Source organism: Heliangelus exortis, chromosome 6 (genome assembly GCF_036169615.1).
Source record: "Heliangelus exortis chromosome 6, bHelExo1.hap1, whole genome shotgun sequence".
NCBI lineage: Eukaryota > Metazoa > Chordata > Aves > Apodiformes > Trochilidae > Heliangelus > Heliangelus exortis.
Genome location: NC_092427.1, coordinates 23066277 through 23086127, shown reverse-complemented (window position 1 = coordinate 23086127; position 19851 = coordinate 23066277). Strand labels below are relative to the sequence as shown.

General features: G+C 37.7%; 1 protein-coding gene across 2 annotated transcripts in view; it reads right to left on the bottom strand.

Moving 5' to 3' along the window:
* Positions 1 to 18054, bottom strand: part of CERKL (CERK like autophagy regulator) — a 50733-nt gene extending 32679 nt beyond the window's left edge. Inside the window, exon 1 of one of the 2 annotated variants that reach the window (XM_071747201.1) lies at positions 17732 to 18054. In XM_071747201.1, coding sequence (XP_071603302.1) covers positions 17732 to 17978 — 247 coding nt within the window. In that variant the 5' untranslated portion in view covers positions 17979 to 18054. The remainder of the gene's footprint in view (positions 1 to 17731) is intronic. The other variant, XM_071747202.1, reaches the window with a different exon arrangement.
* Between the last annotated feature and the right edge of the window lie 1797 nt (positions 18055 to 19851).

Here is a 19851-nt window from a genome sequence, read left to right as displayed (position 1 = left end):
TAGAAATAAAAATCAGTAAGACTATACCAAAGAAAATGCAGTGAGCAGCAGCAGGTGTTATACAACTGATTACAGATCATCCTATACTGTATGAACACAATTTTCCAAATAACCTTTCAGCATATATATATAGTATGACTATTAATATAAAACAAATCAAGAGATAAATCAAATGAAAAAATGAAATAAGTTTTGACATGTCTAAAAATGTAAGCTTAGAAACATTTAAAATTAATACCATAGTGTCTCATGCATATAAACCAGCAACTATTAACTCACTATTAAGCCAATGTCTCCCTTATCGTAGCCTGCAAAGCATAAGTATCATCCAAATGATATATAAAACCTCACCAGTTTTTAGCTACAACTTTGATTAAGAAGGATGGCAATGAGGAATATAAAGGAGTAAGTATGATCATTCTTGCCAGAAGAGCTGAGAATCACTTTGTAGCTCATCAGGCTTTTTAACATTAATTCACAGACTCTCAACATGAGACAGAAAAACTGTTTGCAGAACATCTGAATTTTCAAGTTGGCTTCCCTTTAATTTTTATTTCAAAAAGACAGGCCATGCAACACCTTTGGCAAAATTTGGTGCCGTGCTTCTTACTGTCTTCTGCAAGCAGAGAACACAAAATTGCACTTTCTGCTTACAACCAGTAAGATGAGAAGAAGGTGGTATAGAGAGGACCAGGTTGGGAAGGGGATGTTTTTTCTTTGAAGATTACCTTTGCACTGCTCTACTTCCTTTAAATGGTGTTGGATGAGAAGCACAATGCAATAAAAGGTCCTAGGGTGCAAAAATGTTTCTCAGGAGCAGCAAGGAGTTCAAAAAGTACTAAAAGTATGAAGCTTAGTTCCTCCAGAGCTAAAGAGTAAAAACAGGGTGTTAACTACTAACTTCATCTTTTAATGGAAGCTATTCACTTCCAGAAACAGCTGTGTTCCTTCAGGGCAGAAAACTGAGCTTAAAAACACCTGTCAGGAATACAACTGATTTTTATTCTTCTGCTCTAGAGGGTCTGAGGCTGAAGGGATGTATTTTGCCAAGTCAATGCAATACCCTGCTGCCAGCTCCTCTTCCAATGCAGACACCAACCTGCACTCACCTGCCATGGCTGTGTAGTTCAGCCCCTTCCCTTATGTCTGGCATTTGGCAAAACCAAGGCACGTTAATTCAGCTCCCTAAAGTAGCATAGATTGACCACTTTGGTTTTATTTTAGTGTTGGTATAGTCTTCTGACAGGTGTTTAATAGTTCAATACAAGTCCTACAAACCCAGAGATGCTTAAAAAGTTGTAAGAAAATACACAGCAGGGAAAAAGAAAGGACTGGGACTCTCTCCTTCCATCAGCAGGAAGTCAACATGGACTGAGCCAATCTGCTGTGCATTTTCACTTCCAATTGCTAACTCCCAAAAGATCACACACAGATCAACAAGAATCAGCAAGAACTGGGAAAGATGCAAAATGATTTTTCTTAGTTTTAAAACTCTATTTGCATCTTATCAATTAAAAGAATTTTTAAAAGTCTCAGGATAAAACCCCAGTTTATAAACCTAAACCTTTTACCCTAAGTTAGTTTTGCTGAATAAGACATAACACCCTATTTAAATAGAGCAGTAAAAAACATTATGGCTTAGAAAAGCTCTATTTTAAACTACTATCATAGAAAGCTATCTCTAAAAACATGAGTATTATAAAGAATAATTGTTATACTAAAAAAATAATATTCTTGAACAAATGCATACCTCAGGCTCCCAATTTTCAACTCAAATTCAGCCCCAAAAGGATAAAAGTGCAAGAATTTTTAAAAGCAAATCCCAGCTCATGGGACAAAGGCTTATACTAGATAGTAGAAATTATATAATTACATTTCTAAGTTTAGCAAATCTTACAGAAAATTAAAAAAAATAAAGAAGACAATGTCATAGAACAATATAAACCAGCTCTAACAGTCTTATGGAAGTTTAAATTAATTCCATGAGAAGTGCAAAGTTTTTTTCATTCTTTGCTCAGATTATTTCTTTACAATCTTACTATATCCATAGCATGAGTAAACACATCTAAAACTGCAACCTCCTACTTTCACTCTCCCCTTTTCTCTCTCTCCATGTTTTAATCTGCTCTTTCCTCCCAAGACTCCTTGACCAGGTGATTTAAATCCTTTCTCTCCACCACATCTTTTAAAAATTAATCATTCTTCTGAACATCCTTGTCAAACCTAGAGCAGTGTTGCAGATATTTGCCCCTCTACTCAGCACCACATCATCACAGGAACTGCAGGAGGAGCAGCTTCTGGAGGTATTTGCTGTAGTCCTTGAAGTCCTGAGTTACACCATGTGCAAGGTCTTAAAATGTAAGTTTCACTACACCTTTAAAAGATGGAAATAGGGAAATTTCTGACAAAATCAACAAACAAAAAACAAAAAAAAACCCAAACCAACCAACAGCAAACAAAAAAACCCCAACCACTGCCAAATTGCCTAGTTCTAGCTGGACCAAAATGAAAGGTAATGCTGGCAACCAGCAAAACAAAGTGGAAACAGTTGAATTAATCCCATAGCATACAGGCAGAGCTTAGTTCAGTTCAGTTCAGAGGTTGTCTTTGCTGGAGCTGACTCCTCTTGGAGAGGAGCCAGACCTGAGGAATTCCCCACTGAGCACAACCAAATCTCAAGAGTGACACTTCCACCCAGCATCCCTGGGTCTCTGTGATGCCCAGCAGGTGATGGGCATGGCCCATCTTATTGTAATCAGTCTCATTAGATATCTATCTTTCATTAATGTCTTGTCCCATCTCTGTTTCAGACCTTGCTTATTAATTACAGGCTAAAGGCAGAACTTGGTCAGGAAAACATATCCAAACGGGTAGTTTGAAAAGAAGCCCAACAGTTTTGAATAAACACCTCCATGTCAAAGCATGATTAAAGTTTAGCACAAAGTGTAACACTGTTTCAAACAAAAAGGGTCACTTAAGGAAAAGTTGCCCCTTCATTCTCCAACAAAGAATTTGAGGGAGATTATGAAATTAAAAAGACTCCCACAGACCAACAAAACAATCTACAGTGGATAATTCTGTACAGAACAACACTATCTGAAGGGAAGCAAGGCAGACAAGACAGCAAGAGATTCTGAACAGGAAGCATTCAAGAGGATGAATGCAGCAATAGTTACATTGCTTTTCAATAGTTACATTTTCTCATTAACATACCAAGAAGGAGGTCACTGAAAATAAACTTGCTATAGAAAACTCTACATTTAATGTTAAAATCATGACCCACATCCAGATTAATTTCATATTATGATTGGAAAGTAGCAGCGAACCTTTTATTAAATGACTGAAATTTTCAGGCTTTTCCTGCAATAAGTGAAAGGAGTCACATAACAAACTTTGATTAACAACACAGTAACAAACGTCAGAAACTTCCATCATTTTCCAAAATCTTTGCAAGCACAAGCATCTGAATAAATTTCTAGTCTTACACAGACTGACAGTACAACCATCATATAAGGCAATTCATTAAAACTGAGAAATTTCAAAAATAAAACAGAAGGCTGAGATCTAATGGCTTCTATGGTTTAATACAATGGGCTAGTGGAGCTGAAAGATACTAAAAAATCCCCAAAGAGGAAATTTGAACTTAATTTGTACATTGTTTGAAAAAATCTCACACATATACACTGTTTCATTCCTACTAGTTTGTTATAATGACAGTTATTACTTCTGTCATTTCAGAAAATAAGGGGGAGTGGGGAATCAAAATTGCATTTTATGGCCACATGACTGCATTTCAGTAACTACAACTTAATAATTGGTGTTACTTGAACTCTAATTAGTACTAGATTTGCTTCAACCTCAAATACAGATTTACAAACCATTCATAGTGCTAAATATGTGTCTCACTTTCAGGCAATTCAACATGCTTCAAATATCTAAATCCCATTTTCTGGAAAAGATTTTCAAGCCAACATTTTATTCAGGAGAAAAAGAACAGACACATTCTGTGCTAAACACATGACAACTTCCTTCCCTAAGCCATTGGTAATTCTCATCTATCAGTAATTTGTGCTTTCACATTTTGAAGTGTAGATATCAGCTGCTAGATAAGCTCATCCATGTACTTCTCATTGACCAAAAGCTATGTTTGGATTTATCCTCATTGATCTTTGCTCTATTTTTTAAGGAGCTTTCTTCATAAACTCAGCCATCCTTTATATCATTCTGTTTGCACCCTCTACACCAGCCTAAGGGTAAGAGATGGCAACAGCACCACCAGAAACCTCTGGTAAGCATACAACCCTTCCCTTGCCCCAGCACTCCTCAACTCAGTAACCACATAGGAAGAGGAAGGATGTAAGCAACACAACTTTGCCTGCAGGGATGGATTAATTCTATTTTGTTCATATACACCACACTTAAAAGACATGTACACACAGACTTAAAAGAAAAGCAATGAAAAACTTCAGAATTTTATTAGATGATCTTTATAATCTACATGAGCTTTTTTTCTCTCCTACCTCTTTGGTGAGCTGTTCATATTTCTCTACCTTTGTAAAGTATTTCAAAATATTAAAAATATACTTTATATTATATGATACAGGTACAGTACAAAAATTATGTAGAACACAATGCAAAAGTGAAGGTATATTTAGCCAATTTTGCAGCATACAAATTAGCCATTCATATAAAGAGAAAGCTTACAGAATGCAATATTCCAGAAGCTTTCTGCTTTTGCAATTATTGTTATATGGAATTGACTACATTTGCAGTGAAGCATAACCCTGTGACTAAGGAAATTACATTCTTTGACTTTCATTAATTTAAAAAAATTGTTTGTAGCTTAACACTATGACAAAGCTCTCACAAAAGATTTGATACCAATACGATGTGACACAATTGAACCAAACCTTAATTTCACTCACAGTGAGAAATCACAGGATTAAGTAACACTGTGCAGTCTTTTAGAAAAGTTTATTGCTTCCAGATGGATGCAAGTTTCCTTTCAGCACTGGTTGTATCTTCTGTACACAGGGTGCCAATGTTGCTATAAATATAGACAAAAGCAGTTATAAAGATAAATTATTAAAATATTGACATAAACAGGGTCATAGAGTCTCTCTGCAAAGGACAACTGCATTAAGGGATGTGTGTATCTCATGTGTTCAATACAAAAATACATACACCCTTTTTAGAAATCACAGCCTGCATATGAACAAGCACAAATTTACAAGGTGTCCATAAAATGTTCTAATTCTAACTGTTTGCTCTTTGCCCCATGTTGTGTAGTGCCATGTGTTTCACTGCATGGTGCACACAACCAGGATGTCCACCTGTGCCCATGGATCTGCACAGCAAGCTAAGTATAAGCTGACTTCATTTAGCAGCAGAACAGTTGAATACACACAGAGAAATAAAACTAAAATTGTAAATAATAAATCTCTTTAAGCTAATTCACATTTCAAACCATGTCCATAAGACATGTAGATTTGTGTAGCAACAGTTCTACAAAATGTTTCCTAGCAAAAATAATTCTGGGGAATATCTGATGAGACTCTAAGAAAATTACATATAATGCTACTTTGGAAATCAAAGTACACTCAAAATTACCAGCTAAAGCCAGTAGTTTCAGTTATTTTAATATTCTATGTTGTTATTCAGGTCAGGAATTATAAGAATAAAAGGTAATGAGTAATTCAAAACACATTATTTGAAATTTTCATGATATTCTCGAGAATCAAAATATCTCCATCTGGTTCTTTATTTGTGTAATAACCACTGCATAAGGCAGAGTAAGTAACTGAATTTTAAAGAACATGCAGAATCCACTAAATGCTTTGCAATTATTCAATACCATGAAATTAAAACCTAACTATCAGCATAGGAATAGCTTTCATTTTTACATCAAACTAAGCAATATACTGTGTTACATATAGAAACCTACTAATTCTCTGAGAGGTACATCAGCTTCATCAAAACAGAGCCACTAGTCAAAAAACTGTCAACAAAAAACCTGTGCCAAAGTGATGTCTGCTCTTCATCCTTGCATGCACCAACAGCCTCAGACAAGCAGTCTTCCATCTCTTTTAAGCAAATTCCTTGACGATTCCCATCTACTCCTCTTGTCTTCAGTAGAGTAACTGTAGCTACACACCGCAGTTACTTATCACTTCCTAATCATAGTCCTAAATCCTATCCCAAATCCTAGTACTAAGGACTAAAACAGAAGAGGAAGAAAACTGTTCAACAAAAAAGAAATTTCATTTGAGTTTTCACTGCTGGACAAATGCACGTCAGATAACAAACACACGACTCAAACCTCTCCTAATACATATGAATTTTTGCTCTCCCAAATGTTTAAGTGTCCATTACACCAAATGGACACATATGTTCAGGGACTACCACTATGAGGTTGAAGTAAGAAATTTGCTTACAACATAAAGATCCTGCATATGGCCGCAGGATCAGAGGATCATATTCAAAGTACCCATACAGCAACAGACATGCACCTTCAGGCACTGACTTGCACAGTATGTACAATACTGTTAGTAGGCTATCTAAAATTTGCTCTATCATAATATTAAACTTATAGAAGTCAGACAATAATCTTAGACTTAGCCTCAAAGTGAACCTGTGCAAGAAAATCATAATTGCCTGTGTTCAAGAATTAATTGCTATATATACCTTAACACACATCTTTTGGAGACTGAAATAGCAAATACATGCATTACATTGAGGGTCATCTTCTACCCTATGAAATATTTTCTAAAGCAGCTGTGGTTATTACTACTCCTCAGCCACAAAAGATCTATGGAACAGAAAAGGACCAGTAGAGTACTCTGTTTCATCACAGCCTTGTGTAACGAGTGTGTTGCAGTCAAGTGCCCAGGAAACAATAGATTTCACACAAAATATTCAGAAGTGTTTTTCTTTTTTCTTACTAAAAATAATACCAAGTTAAAAAAGACATCTATATACAAACTTTTCATGATTATTGTAACACATCAATATATTTAGGTTTACCCTGGAACATGCCAAAATGAAACCATAAATCTATTCAAAGGTTGACATCCATGTGAATTATCACCATCTCTAGCCATCTAACCATTAGGGTGTTATTATGATATGATAATTTTGATCCCTAACTAATTACCTCACTCCCAGTTACACTCCATAGATGTGACAGAGCAGGCGAAGTCCAAAACCATCCAAGTATGAAATCTTTCAGCACCTTTCTTGACAGAGCTGTTTGACAAGTGTCCTAAAGGCCCTGTGACAAACAGTGTACACCAGGGCAAGGACTTGGGCAGGAGTAAACTCACTGTGAATCATATTCAGAAAAGTCAACAGAGCAGCCAGGCAAAGATGTGTTGTTTTCACACAGAAAGCCAGCAAGTTATCTTGACATTATTCCTATTTACTTTTAGAAATTCTCTGATGAGAATTTTCACTTAAGTTAGAATAATATAGGCTTTAAAAAAAGCCATTTCATAATAAAAGCCACATCATAATTTAAAGTGAGAATACTTACTTTATTTCTGCTATACTGTACTAAAACAATTATGGAAAAATATAAATACAAAGACTATTTTTAAACATCTGTCAAACAGGGGAGCTTAACAGAACAGTGAGCATCATACTCCAAGTCAGAACAGTAACTGCAAAACAGCATTATATTTAGTCATAAGTATTTAATGCTGTTACCCTTAACTTGATCATTTGTATGTCAAATTTCACTCTTCCAAGACTCTGTACTGTGTAAAGATCTGTTTCCAGGATACATGGAATTGGGCAGTACATAACATCTGTTGCTTTGTATTTTCTGAGCTTTGCAAAGCATGCTCACCTATATTCACTTGAGACTATGGACTGACAGAAGAGATATATTGTCACAGTTCAAATAAAGTAACAACCAAAGCAAGTAGTGTGTACTGAAAAGTATTTAAGTAGCCTAAATAGGCCAAAGTCTATTCAGAGTTTTGCATTAAATTCTGTCACGGAACTGACAATTGGTTTAAAATTGCAACACACAGGCAAGAGACTGCTACTTACTAGATTAGAGAACTCTGAGGTAAACCAAGTTACTTTGCTTTTTTTTTTTTTCCAGAAATTTAATATATTTCTACATATATTTATATATTTAATATATTCCTACGCATACAACTAAACAAGAAGGGAGGGGAGGGAGGACATTGCACCAGATCTTAAGTGTAAATAGTAGAATTTTCTTTCATCAAATCCCTTACAGAAAGGCTACCATAAATCAAGGCTCACGTGAAAATTCAGACCCATATTTTTGTTTTTTTTTTTTTTTAAGAAAGAAACACTTATCTGCCTCTGTTTCCACTAAAAAAAATAACAGAAAACAGCAGCTTCCATACTACCAGTAAGGAAAACTAATTACACCTTGTCACACAAAGCCAATGGTGGGTATGGAAAAGAATTTTTAATTCTTATACAAGTTCCCTTGGAATCATCTCAGTAATTTGTGATTCACTCTGGTTTCAAGCATTGTGACTTACAATCATTCTACAGGCTATGGCTTACATTTGTATCACAAAACCTCCAAATTAAGTATGACCTGAAGAATTTTCTTGTTTTTGCAACTTGAGGGCTTACTTATTTCTTTATTGCATCAATCTCGATGTTGCCAAGATCTATGTTGTCATTGGCAGATATACAAAAATCCATGCTTTGTTTTTATTGTCTTTAATCTCTAACATTCATATCAGAATTTTCAATATCTGGCATTACAGTAGACACTGCTGAAATACTTAAAAATATTCAGCTAGGATGACAAACATAAATCACACACACAGGAATTATTTTCATCAAATATCCATCCATCAAAGCATAAACTGAGGATGCTCTTTAAAAAAGAAGCAAACTAGGAAAATCTGGGGAAGGGTGTAAAATCAGAAGCACTCTCTCAATCTCTCCATCGGTATTTTTATAGCATTTTTATGCTCACTCTGAGCATAATTAAGATACAAATACAGCTAAAGGCTTCAAACATAATGTACTTAATGCTGAGCACCAAACTCATTCCTAAAAGATAAGCTCAGCTAATACCACCTACACCATAAATAATCCACTCCTAATAACTGTATCTAAATAATGGGGACTGGGCATGGTGTGAAACAAAGATTATTAATTCTTCACCAAAGAACAGCTACCAATATTGGTAATTCCAGTTATGACAAAACTTCCATGGTTTTGGGACATTTCTTGTTGCTTTTCTGGACTTGGGTTGTGGGTTGTTTTTTTTTTTTAATGGCTCCTTAAGGAAACACAATAGGAGAGCAGGTACCTTCAGTCCTTAAGAGAAGGAAAATGTTCTCATTCAGGAGTCTATTTTTAATCTGAATACTTTGATAATCACAAAATACACATTCATAAAACAATTTAGATTCAACTAAGGAAGCCACAAATATTTTAAATTAATTAACTTTTTTTTTTTGAGCCACATTGTCACTGAAAAGCATGAAGTCGGTTACTCTTATCTTCAAAAGCACCTTTGGGATTCATACAGTTTGGATCATAGAGGTGTAACTGGATAAAAACATGTAACAATAAATTAAGCCAAAGAAGTACCAGAAGCATAATCATTCTTCAAAATACTAAAACATTTCTCACATTTAACTTTTAAAACCACAAGCAATATTATGTGCAAGTAACTACTATATACAAGCACACATCCTATGATCACAAACTGGAACACAGGAGGTTCAACCAAAACACAAGGAAGAACTTCTTCACTTTAAGATTAACAGAGCCCTAGAATGGGCTGCCCAGAGAAGAAGGAGTCTCCATCCCAGGAGACTTTCAAAACCCTCCTGGATGGTACCTTCTCCAACCTACTCCACGTGAACCTGCTCTGCCAGGGGGGTTGGACTAGACCATCTCCAGAGGTCCCTGCCACCACCTAATAATCTGTGATTCTGTGATATGTTGGACACAAACTAATCAGCTGTTTTTCCAAATTACAAAAAATCAACACAACATTTTTTTCCTACAGAGGGCAAAACAATTTGACAGTAAAATCTAAAGTTTGAGAAAAAGGATTTTTTTATGCTCAGCCAGGGCACAGAAGCAGGCAATACTAATGTCTCAACTCTTCATTAGAACTGCAAAAAATCCAGTTACCCAAATAACATCTACATGTGGAACAGACATTACAAAGTGTGTTGGAACATTACCCAGGAGGAGGAGTTTCCAACATACTCAGAACCCATTTTTGGTTGCATTTACAGAGTTCATGACTTCCCTGCCACTTTCCAGGCCTCATGCACAACTGAATTTCTGTTTGGCTTGCAATTTCACTTACTCAGCTGCACTTGAAGATAAGATCTTAAACTGGTAACACTGTCCAAAGCATATTATCTGCACTTCACCTAAAGTGGGAAGAGTTCCTAAAATGCAAGAGGGGAGTTCCAAAGATTCAACCGTAGTGAAACAGTTTCAGAAATACCATTCTTACACTTAGCCTGCAAACACAAGTATTCATAAGGCCACATAAAAAGCTGGAAAGTTCTAATCACTATCAATTTAGCAGTTAAAAAAAGAAAATTATCACTAAATGGTATTTTTAAAGGTTAATTTATTAACTTCACAGTTGCACTCAACTTGGTAGTATGTCAGAGACTGGTGAAAATAACTCAAATTAATTCAAAAGATTGACAAATAATGTCTATGAGACAGGAAGCAATTTAGGCAAGGATCTTGGTATAATGCAATTCTATAGCAGTCCTAGCAGTAAATGACAAAAAGGTCACATTTTGAAAGGAAACAGCAGATACCACCACAAAACTAGCAGATGTTCCTGAAGGATCATCTGTACAAAAACATAAGCATATGTGAGAGAAATACAATACTATCACAAAATCAGTTGGTGTCTAACATAATAGCAGTTCCTTATGGCACTATGGCAATATGTGTATCACATACTCAACACATTATGGGGTTTTGTCTGCACATACTGTTACAACATGTCATAAAAACCAGGACCACTGATTTCCTTGAAAAGAAAACATTAGTTCCATGACCCACTAATGTTAGGGTACACAAAGACTATTCAGTTCTGCAGGTTCTCTTTTTCAGATTTTCAGACATTTAAGTTTTTTCATAAATTGTCTAAGGATAAAAAGGTTTTCAGGGTACTGCAGGTACTGAAATAAAAACTTCCTTCTAGAGGCAGTGCATAACGTAGTTGGATATACCTAAATAAAAAAGCAAACAAAAAGGGATTCCTTCTTTCCAATAGCTGTTTGCTGGGTTTTACAGAATTGCAACATCATCTATTATTTACTTGCTGCTTCTGTAACATAGAGTTAACATATAATTCCTCCAATGAAAGGAAAATGGTTTATCTAAGTTTTGTTTATTTTGACTCCAACAAGAGCAGATGACAGACTTTTCTGTTTTATTTTTGTTTCTGTTTTGGAACTGTAAAATAAAGATAGACATGCCTTAATCCAAGTAAGGCTCTTGCCAAGATACAAAATAAGAAAATGTAAAAGAACATCATGTTCTGAATTCTAGCCCATTTATTACCATGAACAGTAACAACTATGAAAGAAAGCTAATGTGGATTTATCCGATTAGGTCCCATGATCCCCACACAAGGTGTTACAGAACCTCATCCTATACATAGGACAAGGGACATAACAGCTGCAGGCACACAAGGTAGGCAGTAGTTTTAGACTCTGAGTGGTCAATCTAATTCATCAGATTTTGTGTTTGTTTCCTGTAGATATTACGAAACATTTTAAAAAATGAAACATTTAAAAACATAAAAAAAAAAAAATATTTCTAAATGCAAGGGATTGCCTGAACAAACCACACTTTTTTTTTTTTTTTTAAACAGTATCTTAGAGTACGAAAGAGGAGTGAAAAACAGCAATTTTTCTCCCAGGCTTAAGAATAGGACAATTCAGAAATTGAGATCCAAGATTTATGCCCAGATAAGAGATTTGGCTGTACACTATTTTTATTCATTTAAAAAGAGCATTAATTTGCACTGAGAAATGTACTCAGCCCTATTGCACTATCAAGGACATAAAAATAGCACTAGCATGGACAAAGATTGTTTAGCATACCAGCTCTTTTTTCTAATACATATTTTTGTATTATTTGTTTTTATTTATTTAATATATATCTAATTTAAATTTATATTTATTCTTTACAAGCAAGACCATTGATAAACTCTTGCACAGAAACCACAGCTGAAATAGTTGGCAATTATTCTATGAATCGGAAAACTATGGAAGTTTGATGCATTTTTTAATGAACTTGCATCCTAATTTTCTATATATCACGACTTCATTATGTGTCCTCTGACTTCCCTGGGATTCTCCCCTTCCCTGGATCATGCATACATCAGACTATAGCACCACTCTGCCTCTCTGCCCAGCAACAGCTCCAGTTTCCCCTCTGTTCACTAATACCCCTCTCCAGAGCACCCACAAATCCTTCCCACACCCATATGTCACTTCACCAAAACCCTCATCATCCCTTAATATATCAGCTCAGCCCCACCCTGGTATTCTTGATAGCTCCTTGATTCCAACCTTCCTCCAATTGGCAAGCTCAGCAGCCAAAAAACCAGCACCAGCTACATCTGGTGTGCCAACTGCCTGATGATGCAGAGAATGCCAAGAACCCGGCCTCCAGGCAGGCAGAGATGAATAAAGCAGAGTATTGCCTCATCTATAATTGTACACAGCAAGGCATAATTATTACATAGATTCAACAGGAGAAGAAAACCACCCCAAAAATACAAAACCAAACCCCATCACCTTTAGGCAAGTCTAAAACTTGCCATTTTATGGCCTATAAGAGGTTTAAGATAACACAAACCACAGTATCATCAATAAAGATTTGCAATAAGAAGAAAAGGCCATGAAGAAGAGCTACTGCTTTGTGTGACAGCAAAATAAATCTGGTTATTTCAAACTCATGTAAAACCAAATACACACAAATACTATTTGCAAGACCTAGCATAGAAACTTTTTTTTTTAAATAATTTAAATATCTGATTTCTCTTTGGAGGCAGAGAATTAAAGTACACATAAAAGACCCTTTCTGCTGACCAGGGTACACTTATCCCCCTCAACATAAGCAGAGAGGTGCACAGAGATGTAAAATACAAGAAAAACACCAGAAACAATGAAACAGCATAAATAGTTCCATAAACATAAGGCCATGAACTGATTTTGTGATAAAGGATAAAAGACACAGAGAAAACCAAGACATGCATAGAAATCACCCAGGAGATGACTTTTTAAGAGAACTAACTTGTATAAGCCATTTCCTTAAGAATTTTTAATTTTTCACAAAAAAAGTTGTAAAGCGATAATTTTTTTTTCAGTTTCACACAGTATTTATCTGAAAGATTAAATCTATAGACTTTCTTGAAAAAAAATTGTCTTGCAAGTTCAGACACCGTAGAATGGTCTAAAAGTGCATGCTTCCTTCCTTCAATTTACATCCTAGAGCTCTATTGTAATGTAATGTATGTACAGCTCACTCTCAGTCACACTTCATGTTAATTTTTTTTTATATCTCTTACCAAAAAACGGTTTTTCTATTTGGACAATAGGTAAGCCACTTAGAGAAATTAAGTTCTCTACACGTCAGAAGTAGAATCAAAAGCTCTGAATTTGACCAACGTAAAACTTTAGTTTAGTAACTTCACATTTTGTAATAGCCAGTTTCCATTTCCTTTATTCCTGACTGACTGACAAACTGACAGATGTCTTACTTTAGAGATCCCAAACAGACTATTGGTATCTATTTCAGCCACATCTGTTCCTAAATAGCCTTGGCAGCAGGCCACTATACACTTGGAATTAATTTTAAGTCCTTTATTGCCAACTCTTTCACTGTTGCAATACATTAGTGATTTTTTTCCTTACTGCTACACTTATATAGAATATTTATAAATCTGTATTTTAGATTAACATCAACAAGAACTATAGTATACTATACACAAGAATAGTATACTTAAGTATACATTGAACTTTTTAACTTCATTATTAAAATATACATTCAGTAATACATTAACTTCTGAATTGCTCCAGAAATCAAACTTTCTTATTGGTCAATTAATTTAGAATATTACATTCACTACTTACACTAAAAAAAACCAATCAAGTTTTATCCAAATTATTGCTATCCAAATACTTGGTCTAGCCTACATGATGTCCCTTTGAGAGAACAATTTCATACACCCTTCAGTCATGTACACTACACACACAAGAAACTACATTTATAAAAAGGTTTTCATTAGGATTAAAAGCCTCCAGGCTTCACATACCACTAACACACTGGTTCCAGTGTTGTTCCATTTCTTATCTGACAGAAAACTGCTGAAAAACTGCAGCATTGTAAATCAGGAAATTCTGTGACAATCTTTAAGAAGGGTTTTAAAGAAGTATCATTCATAAAGTGCTCATTCAACAGCAAAAATAGGAGCCATAATGGAAGAACATCATCAGGAAGACAGAATTGACACTATTTGTACTGAAGATGTTCTAAAATACAAAATTCTCACATCCACTTCTGCTGATCCCCTACATGTTATTAACTTTTAAGCTTTAGGCATAGCACAAACACACAAATTTGCTCTAAGTATTTATTCTTAAAGGGAAATGTTTTTTGTCCCCCATCATTCAGTCATTATCTTCTGGGAACTTCAAAAAAACACACAGAATATTCAAATCTGTTCTTAAGACAGCTTTGTCTGGTATGATTTTGAAACAGTATCTGAAATGAGACGTTCTACAGTTTGGGGCTGGATTACTAATATGGAGACATAATTCTTGTTATTCTTTAACTGCAGTGATTATATTTATAGGGTAAAACAGCTACCCAGAATGAAGATAGGAGAAAAAAAAACCAAACAAAACAGTAACTACTGACTGTGAGCTCTACTTCTCATTTCAATGGCCACTATATTGTTAAAAGCAAGCAGCCAGCTATGGGTCAGAGGGTTTCTGGCTCTGGTGAGAAAAGGCTCAGCTTAACTGCACACCCAGGCTGAAACTGCAGCTTGTCAGAAGGGGTAGGTAGCTGAGAAAAATGGGCAAGGCAGAAGCTGCAGAAATCAAAGGAAGACTGAGGAAGGAAGTCTGCCTAATAATCATGCTGCCAAAAGCTTGATAGAACCAGTGCAATGGAGCAGAACTACACACACGTGAGCATTACATCACCAAGCCCAAACGACTTCAGCAAAGCAGGAATAGTTTGGGGGAACTACTGGGAATGAGAGGGTAGGGAAAAGGGGACAGAGTGACTACCTGGTAATTCTCTGACTCAACAGACTGGTAGTCACTTTGTCCCCTTTTCCCTACCAGGTCTCTTCCTAAAATAAGAACTGCAAAGGTAAAACCATCCTGACCTGATGTATCTGACACGGAAGGAAAAGCAAACAAGGCTTTCATTGGACTGTGAAGGCAAGAAGTGAAATCCTCAGCTCCTACTCAGCCCACCTGCAGTCCCATGCAGAGCCACACTGGCCTGAAGGAAGGAGTCACAAGTATTCCTCTGAGTGTTGCTCAGGTAGGCTGTAGTGTTCCCATCAAAATAGAATTGTCTCAGAAACAACCTAATAGTTCTCCTTTCAGGATTATTTCAGTCTCAAAGAGAGCCTGGAACAGCTATAGATGACTCAGTGGTGGCATCTATGCAAATAGAGGAACTGAAAATCCCTTTATCTTCAATGTCAGTACTTGACATTTGAGAATTTGAAAATCCTGTATTAAAAACTCACAGCCTATCACAGGCTTCATGAAAAACCCAGCATCTGGAATGCACCACTGCCTTTCCTGATGAAGCTAATAAAGAAGTAGGACATCAAGAGCTTCTCAGAAACCAAAATATTCAGCAGCTCAGTGCTACAAAACCAAATTGTCAGAGACAAAGAAGACTCGGCATATATTTCATGCATTTGCAGCAAAAACCCAAATCCTGATAAAAGTCACACCAACTTGTCAGTGATCCTTTCCATGAGACTCCTCAAAACCTGCAATCTGCCTGACTTTAAGCACTATGTCCTTTATTATCTCACAGAAACTGAGACAGAAAAGCTCTGAGTAATCTAAGAATGAAAAGATCATACAAAAAGTAGCAAGGTAGAGAGATGAAGTTTTCCTGGGGGGGAATAAATAAATAAATAAAACAAAACTCCAACAAACTCCAGACTATATTCCAATACCTGAAAGCATGGGGCAATACATACTGAAATCCATTCTTCAGATTTGTACCTTAAACTCCTTCACTGGTGACAATTAAAGACAATCATATACTCTAGTTCCTGATACATGACAATTCAAGCTACATTAATCAGAGCATTAAGTGGCACTCAGAGCACTGCACACATAACTAAATAATTAATAAACTACACTTCAGATCATATATACAGAGACCTGTAAATAAGAGAAGAGGCTCCAGCATTGTGTAACAGCATTACTCTGTCACCCAGACTGGCTCCACGTACTCACAGCCCTGCAGCCATCACCAGAAGTCAGCAGCCTCGCTGAAGAGCAGGTACTCAGCTCCAAGCACAACACTGCATTAGTGTGGTTACAGTGTTCAGAGGATAACAGTCAATAGCTGTGCATGGCACCATATTAGCTTGATTTCAGTATCTCTAAATACAGTTACATAAAATGAAGCCCAGTGACTTCGGCTGTGAGCATCAGCAGCAATCTGAGGCTACCATGCCACTCTCAAGCCTCTGCAGCAAGCAGAGTACTTTGATGAGGAAGTGTTATCATAACAGAAAAACTCGTACATGGAAGCAACTTTGTTTCTCTGTATGCCAAGTTTACAGCTTGGATGAAGTATTATGAAGTATTATTCTAGTAATACTAAAATAAACCTGGTATTTTAGGCCTGGACAAACTAACCATGCCATACCTCAAGGCAAGTGCTGTCTGGCAGCTCAGTATTCCTGAACCCAACTTTGTTTTCTCTTTCACAAAAACATTGGGAGGTCAGCTCAGTAAACAAGCACTTTCAAGAGTATATGTGTGTAGTTCTGGAAGTAAGTTTATATTTTCTCAGTTTCTTGGAGAAAAAAGACTTTTGGGGTAAGTTTAAGAAGCTAACTTTTCTTCTAAAAACTTTTGTGTATAATTTGTTTCACTTGATCAAATCCTTTGTAACCTTACTTTTGCATAGTGCATTGCTTTATTGGGAAAGTCCAGAGCAAGGACAACCTGCCACAAAAGCCTCATCACCAAACCCAGGCACATCTTACAAAACCATACCCACCTCTCCATGCTCTGCCTTATGTACCAGTCAAAGCAAGTAAGATACGAAAAACTGATGCAGCAGAAACAAAATCAAATCCTCTTACTATTCTGCCTAGAGTTAAGAAGCCATAAAACCACCATTTCTTACATTTCATCCTTTCCTATCATCCACCAAGCTCTTGCCAGGAAGACCTGGTTCAGATACAAGATGTTCATTGGATGATAAACTTTTTTTTTTTTTTTTTTTTTTTTTAATAATCACGAGCATAACCTCGAAGGGAAGAGTCACGCCTGACACCACTAACTTTCACTAGTTTACTGTCATTGCGCTGCCCAAAGAGGCCCCTGCCACAGCTCGCCGTGCCCTGGCAGAGCCCCGGGAGGGTCAGATGGCTCCGGGCGGCCCCGCCGCTCGCTCCCGAAGGCGGCCCGGGCCCAGCCCCGCAGACACCGCATGCCCCGCCCCGTCCCACCTGTAGGGCTTTCGGGCAAGATGGGGCTCCAGCGGAGCCGCCGGGCGCTCAGCACCACGTCGCAGCTCCTCTTGCTGATCTCGAAGATGCCCCTGAGGAGCGGCTCCTCTCCCTCCCCGGCCGGCGGGGCGGCTGCCTCCAGCGGGGTCACCCTCCGACGCCGATCCTCGGGCGCCCCGCGATGCTGCCGTCGCTCGGGCCGGGCCTGGCTCCGCCGGGGGGACACGGGGCCCGCGGAGCCCGGCATGGCGGAGGCAACGCGCCCCGCGACACCGGCCCAGAGCGGCGTCCCGGCTGCTGCCAAGGCAGCGACCGCCCCGCCCCTTCCCGCAGGCGGAGCCGCGGCCGCCCCGGGGCGGCGAGAGGGCGCCAGTCCCGGGGCGGTAGCCGCGGCTTTGCCCGGAGCCTTCCGCAGGCGAGGGTCGGGCCCGCCGGTCGCATCACGGGTAGCGGTGGGAGAAGAGCGGATCGGACTGCCCAAGGCCGCTTTGAGCTCCTCGGGGGAAACCTCCCTTCTACCTGAAGCCCGGCCAAGAGCAGACCGGAGCCACGGCACTGCCGCTGGTGCTGCCCGACGAGGCTCCCCCTGCCCCGGCCCACCAACCCTCCGTTAAGTGCGGTGTGACATAGGATAACGGGGAGAGCAGTCAAAAGGCACTCTGGCTGCTTACGCTTTTTACGGTTTTGTCCTCCTAAGTTACTCTTACTAGGAAGGAGAACAGTGGAGGAATTCTCTATCTACAAGAGTTTATTTTCTTGGTCGGAGTCCCATATGTCATCTGCTTTTCTGTTGTCACTGTGATACTATGGGGTTTTTTAGCTTTGGAAAATTATGACGTGAGGTTAAAATGACCTTTTCAGTATGAAAGGGCTAAGTCTTTCACAGGTTGTGTTTACAACTTAGTCTTCAGATAAATACCATGTTGACATTCACACTTCAAAACAGAGTATTATCATAAGCCGAGGTGGAGGTATCAGAATCCATACACACTCTTCCTAACAGCTGAGGAATACAATGGCTCAATCTCATAAACTTGCAAAATATTGGATTCTGTCTCAAGTGGGCCAGTGCAGAAAGTGTACCTAGAAGGTTGCCAAGTCATCTGCCACCCTCACAGCTTAATTGCAGAGGATGAAGATACACTTCTTGGATCAAACTATAGATCTTACTGTGTGGAGGTATGACAGCTTTACTTACAAGTGCTGCAACATTCACTGATGACACCAAAATTAAGGGTTCAGCACCACCTCCAATTTAAGAGATGCTCCTGAGCCTCTAAGGGCCTAGCTTGACATATAACAGCAAGGTGTTTTAACTTTGAGTTGTGTAATGTATAATAAACAATAGTTTCATAAAAATATGTAATGGCTGCTAATTATGTAGCTGGAAAGACAGTCTAAGACACATGTAAAAAGTCACTATGGTGCAGCTTTCTGATATGTATTTCCATCTACTACCTTGCCAAGTCTAAAATTATAATATTCAGAGCATATTTTATCATTTATTATCAATTTATCATTTTGGTACAACAGTAGATGAACCAGTTCAACTTGTGTCTGTTGTTTGGTATTGGTGATCTTTAACATGTTTGCATTGATGTCATTCAAATGGAAAGCTAAATCACAAAGTAGAAGATAAAGCACGAGACACTGAATGTAGTAGAATGAAGCTTGAGGCTGTGTGCCCTCTAAAATCCCCTGCAATCTTTTGCACTTGCTTTTGAAGCCATTTATTTGCCTATCCCATATTATATATTGTGAGTAGATAATTTCTCACAAGGTACAGGAAAGGATAAGCTGATAACTGTCTTAGAATCACAAAATAATACTCTTTTCAGTACCATCAGTAGACTACTAGAGTTCCTAAGAGACTTGTAATACCCTTTAAGTGATTTCATTAAAAATTCTAACACCGTTTTTTTGATGTTGTTTGAAAGGGTTACTAAATTAGTAAGTGTTAAAACACTGAAGTGTAGTAGATAAAAACATAAGAGAATTGTATATAGTAACAACAACAAAAGAAAAATACCACAGGAGGAACGTGCAAGTCTGTCCACTCTTGGTTTGCTACTGGTCACAAATCCCCAGTCCCTCCAGTTGTTTAAGTCCGAGATAGAAAC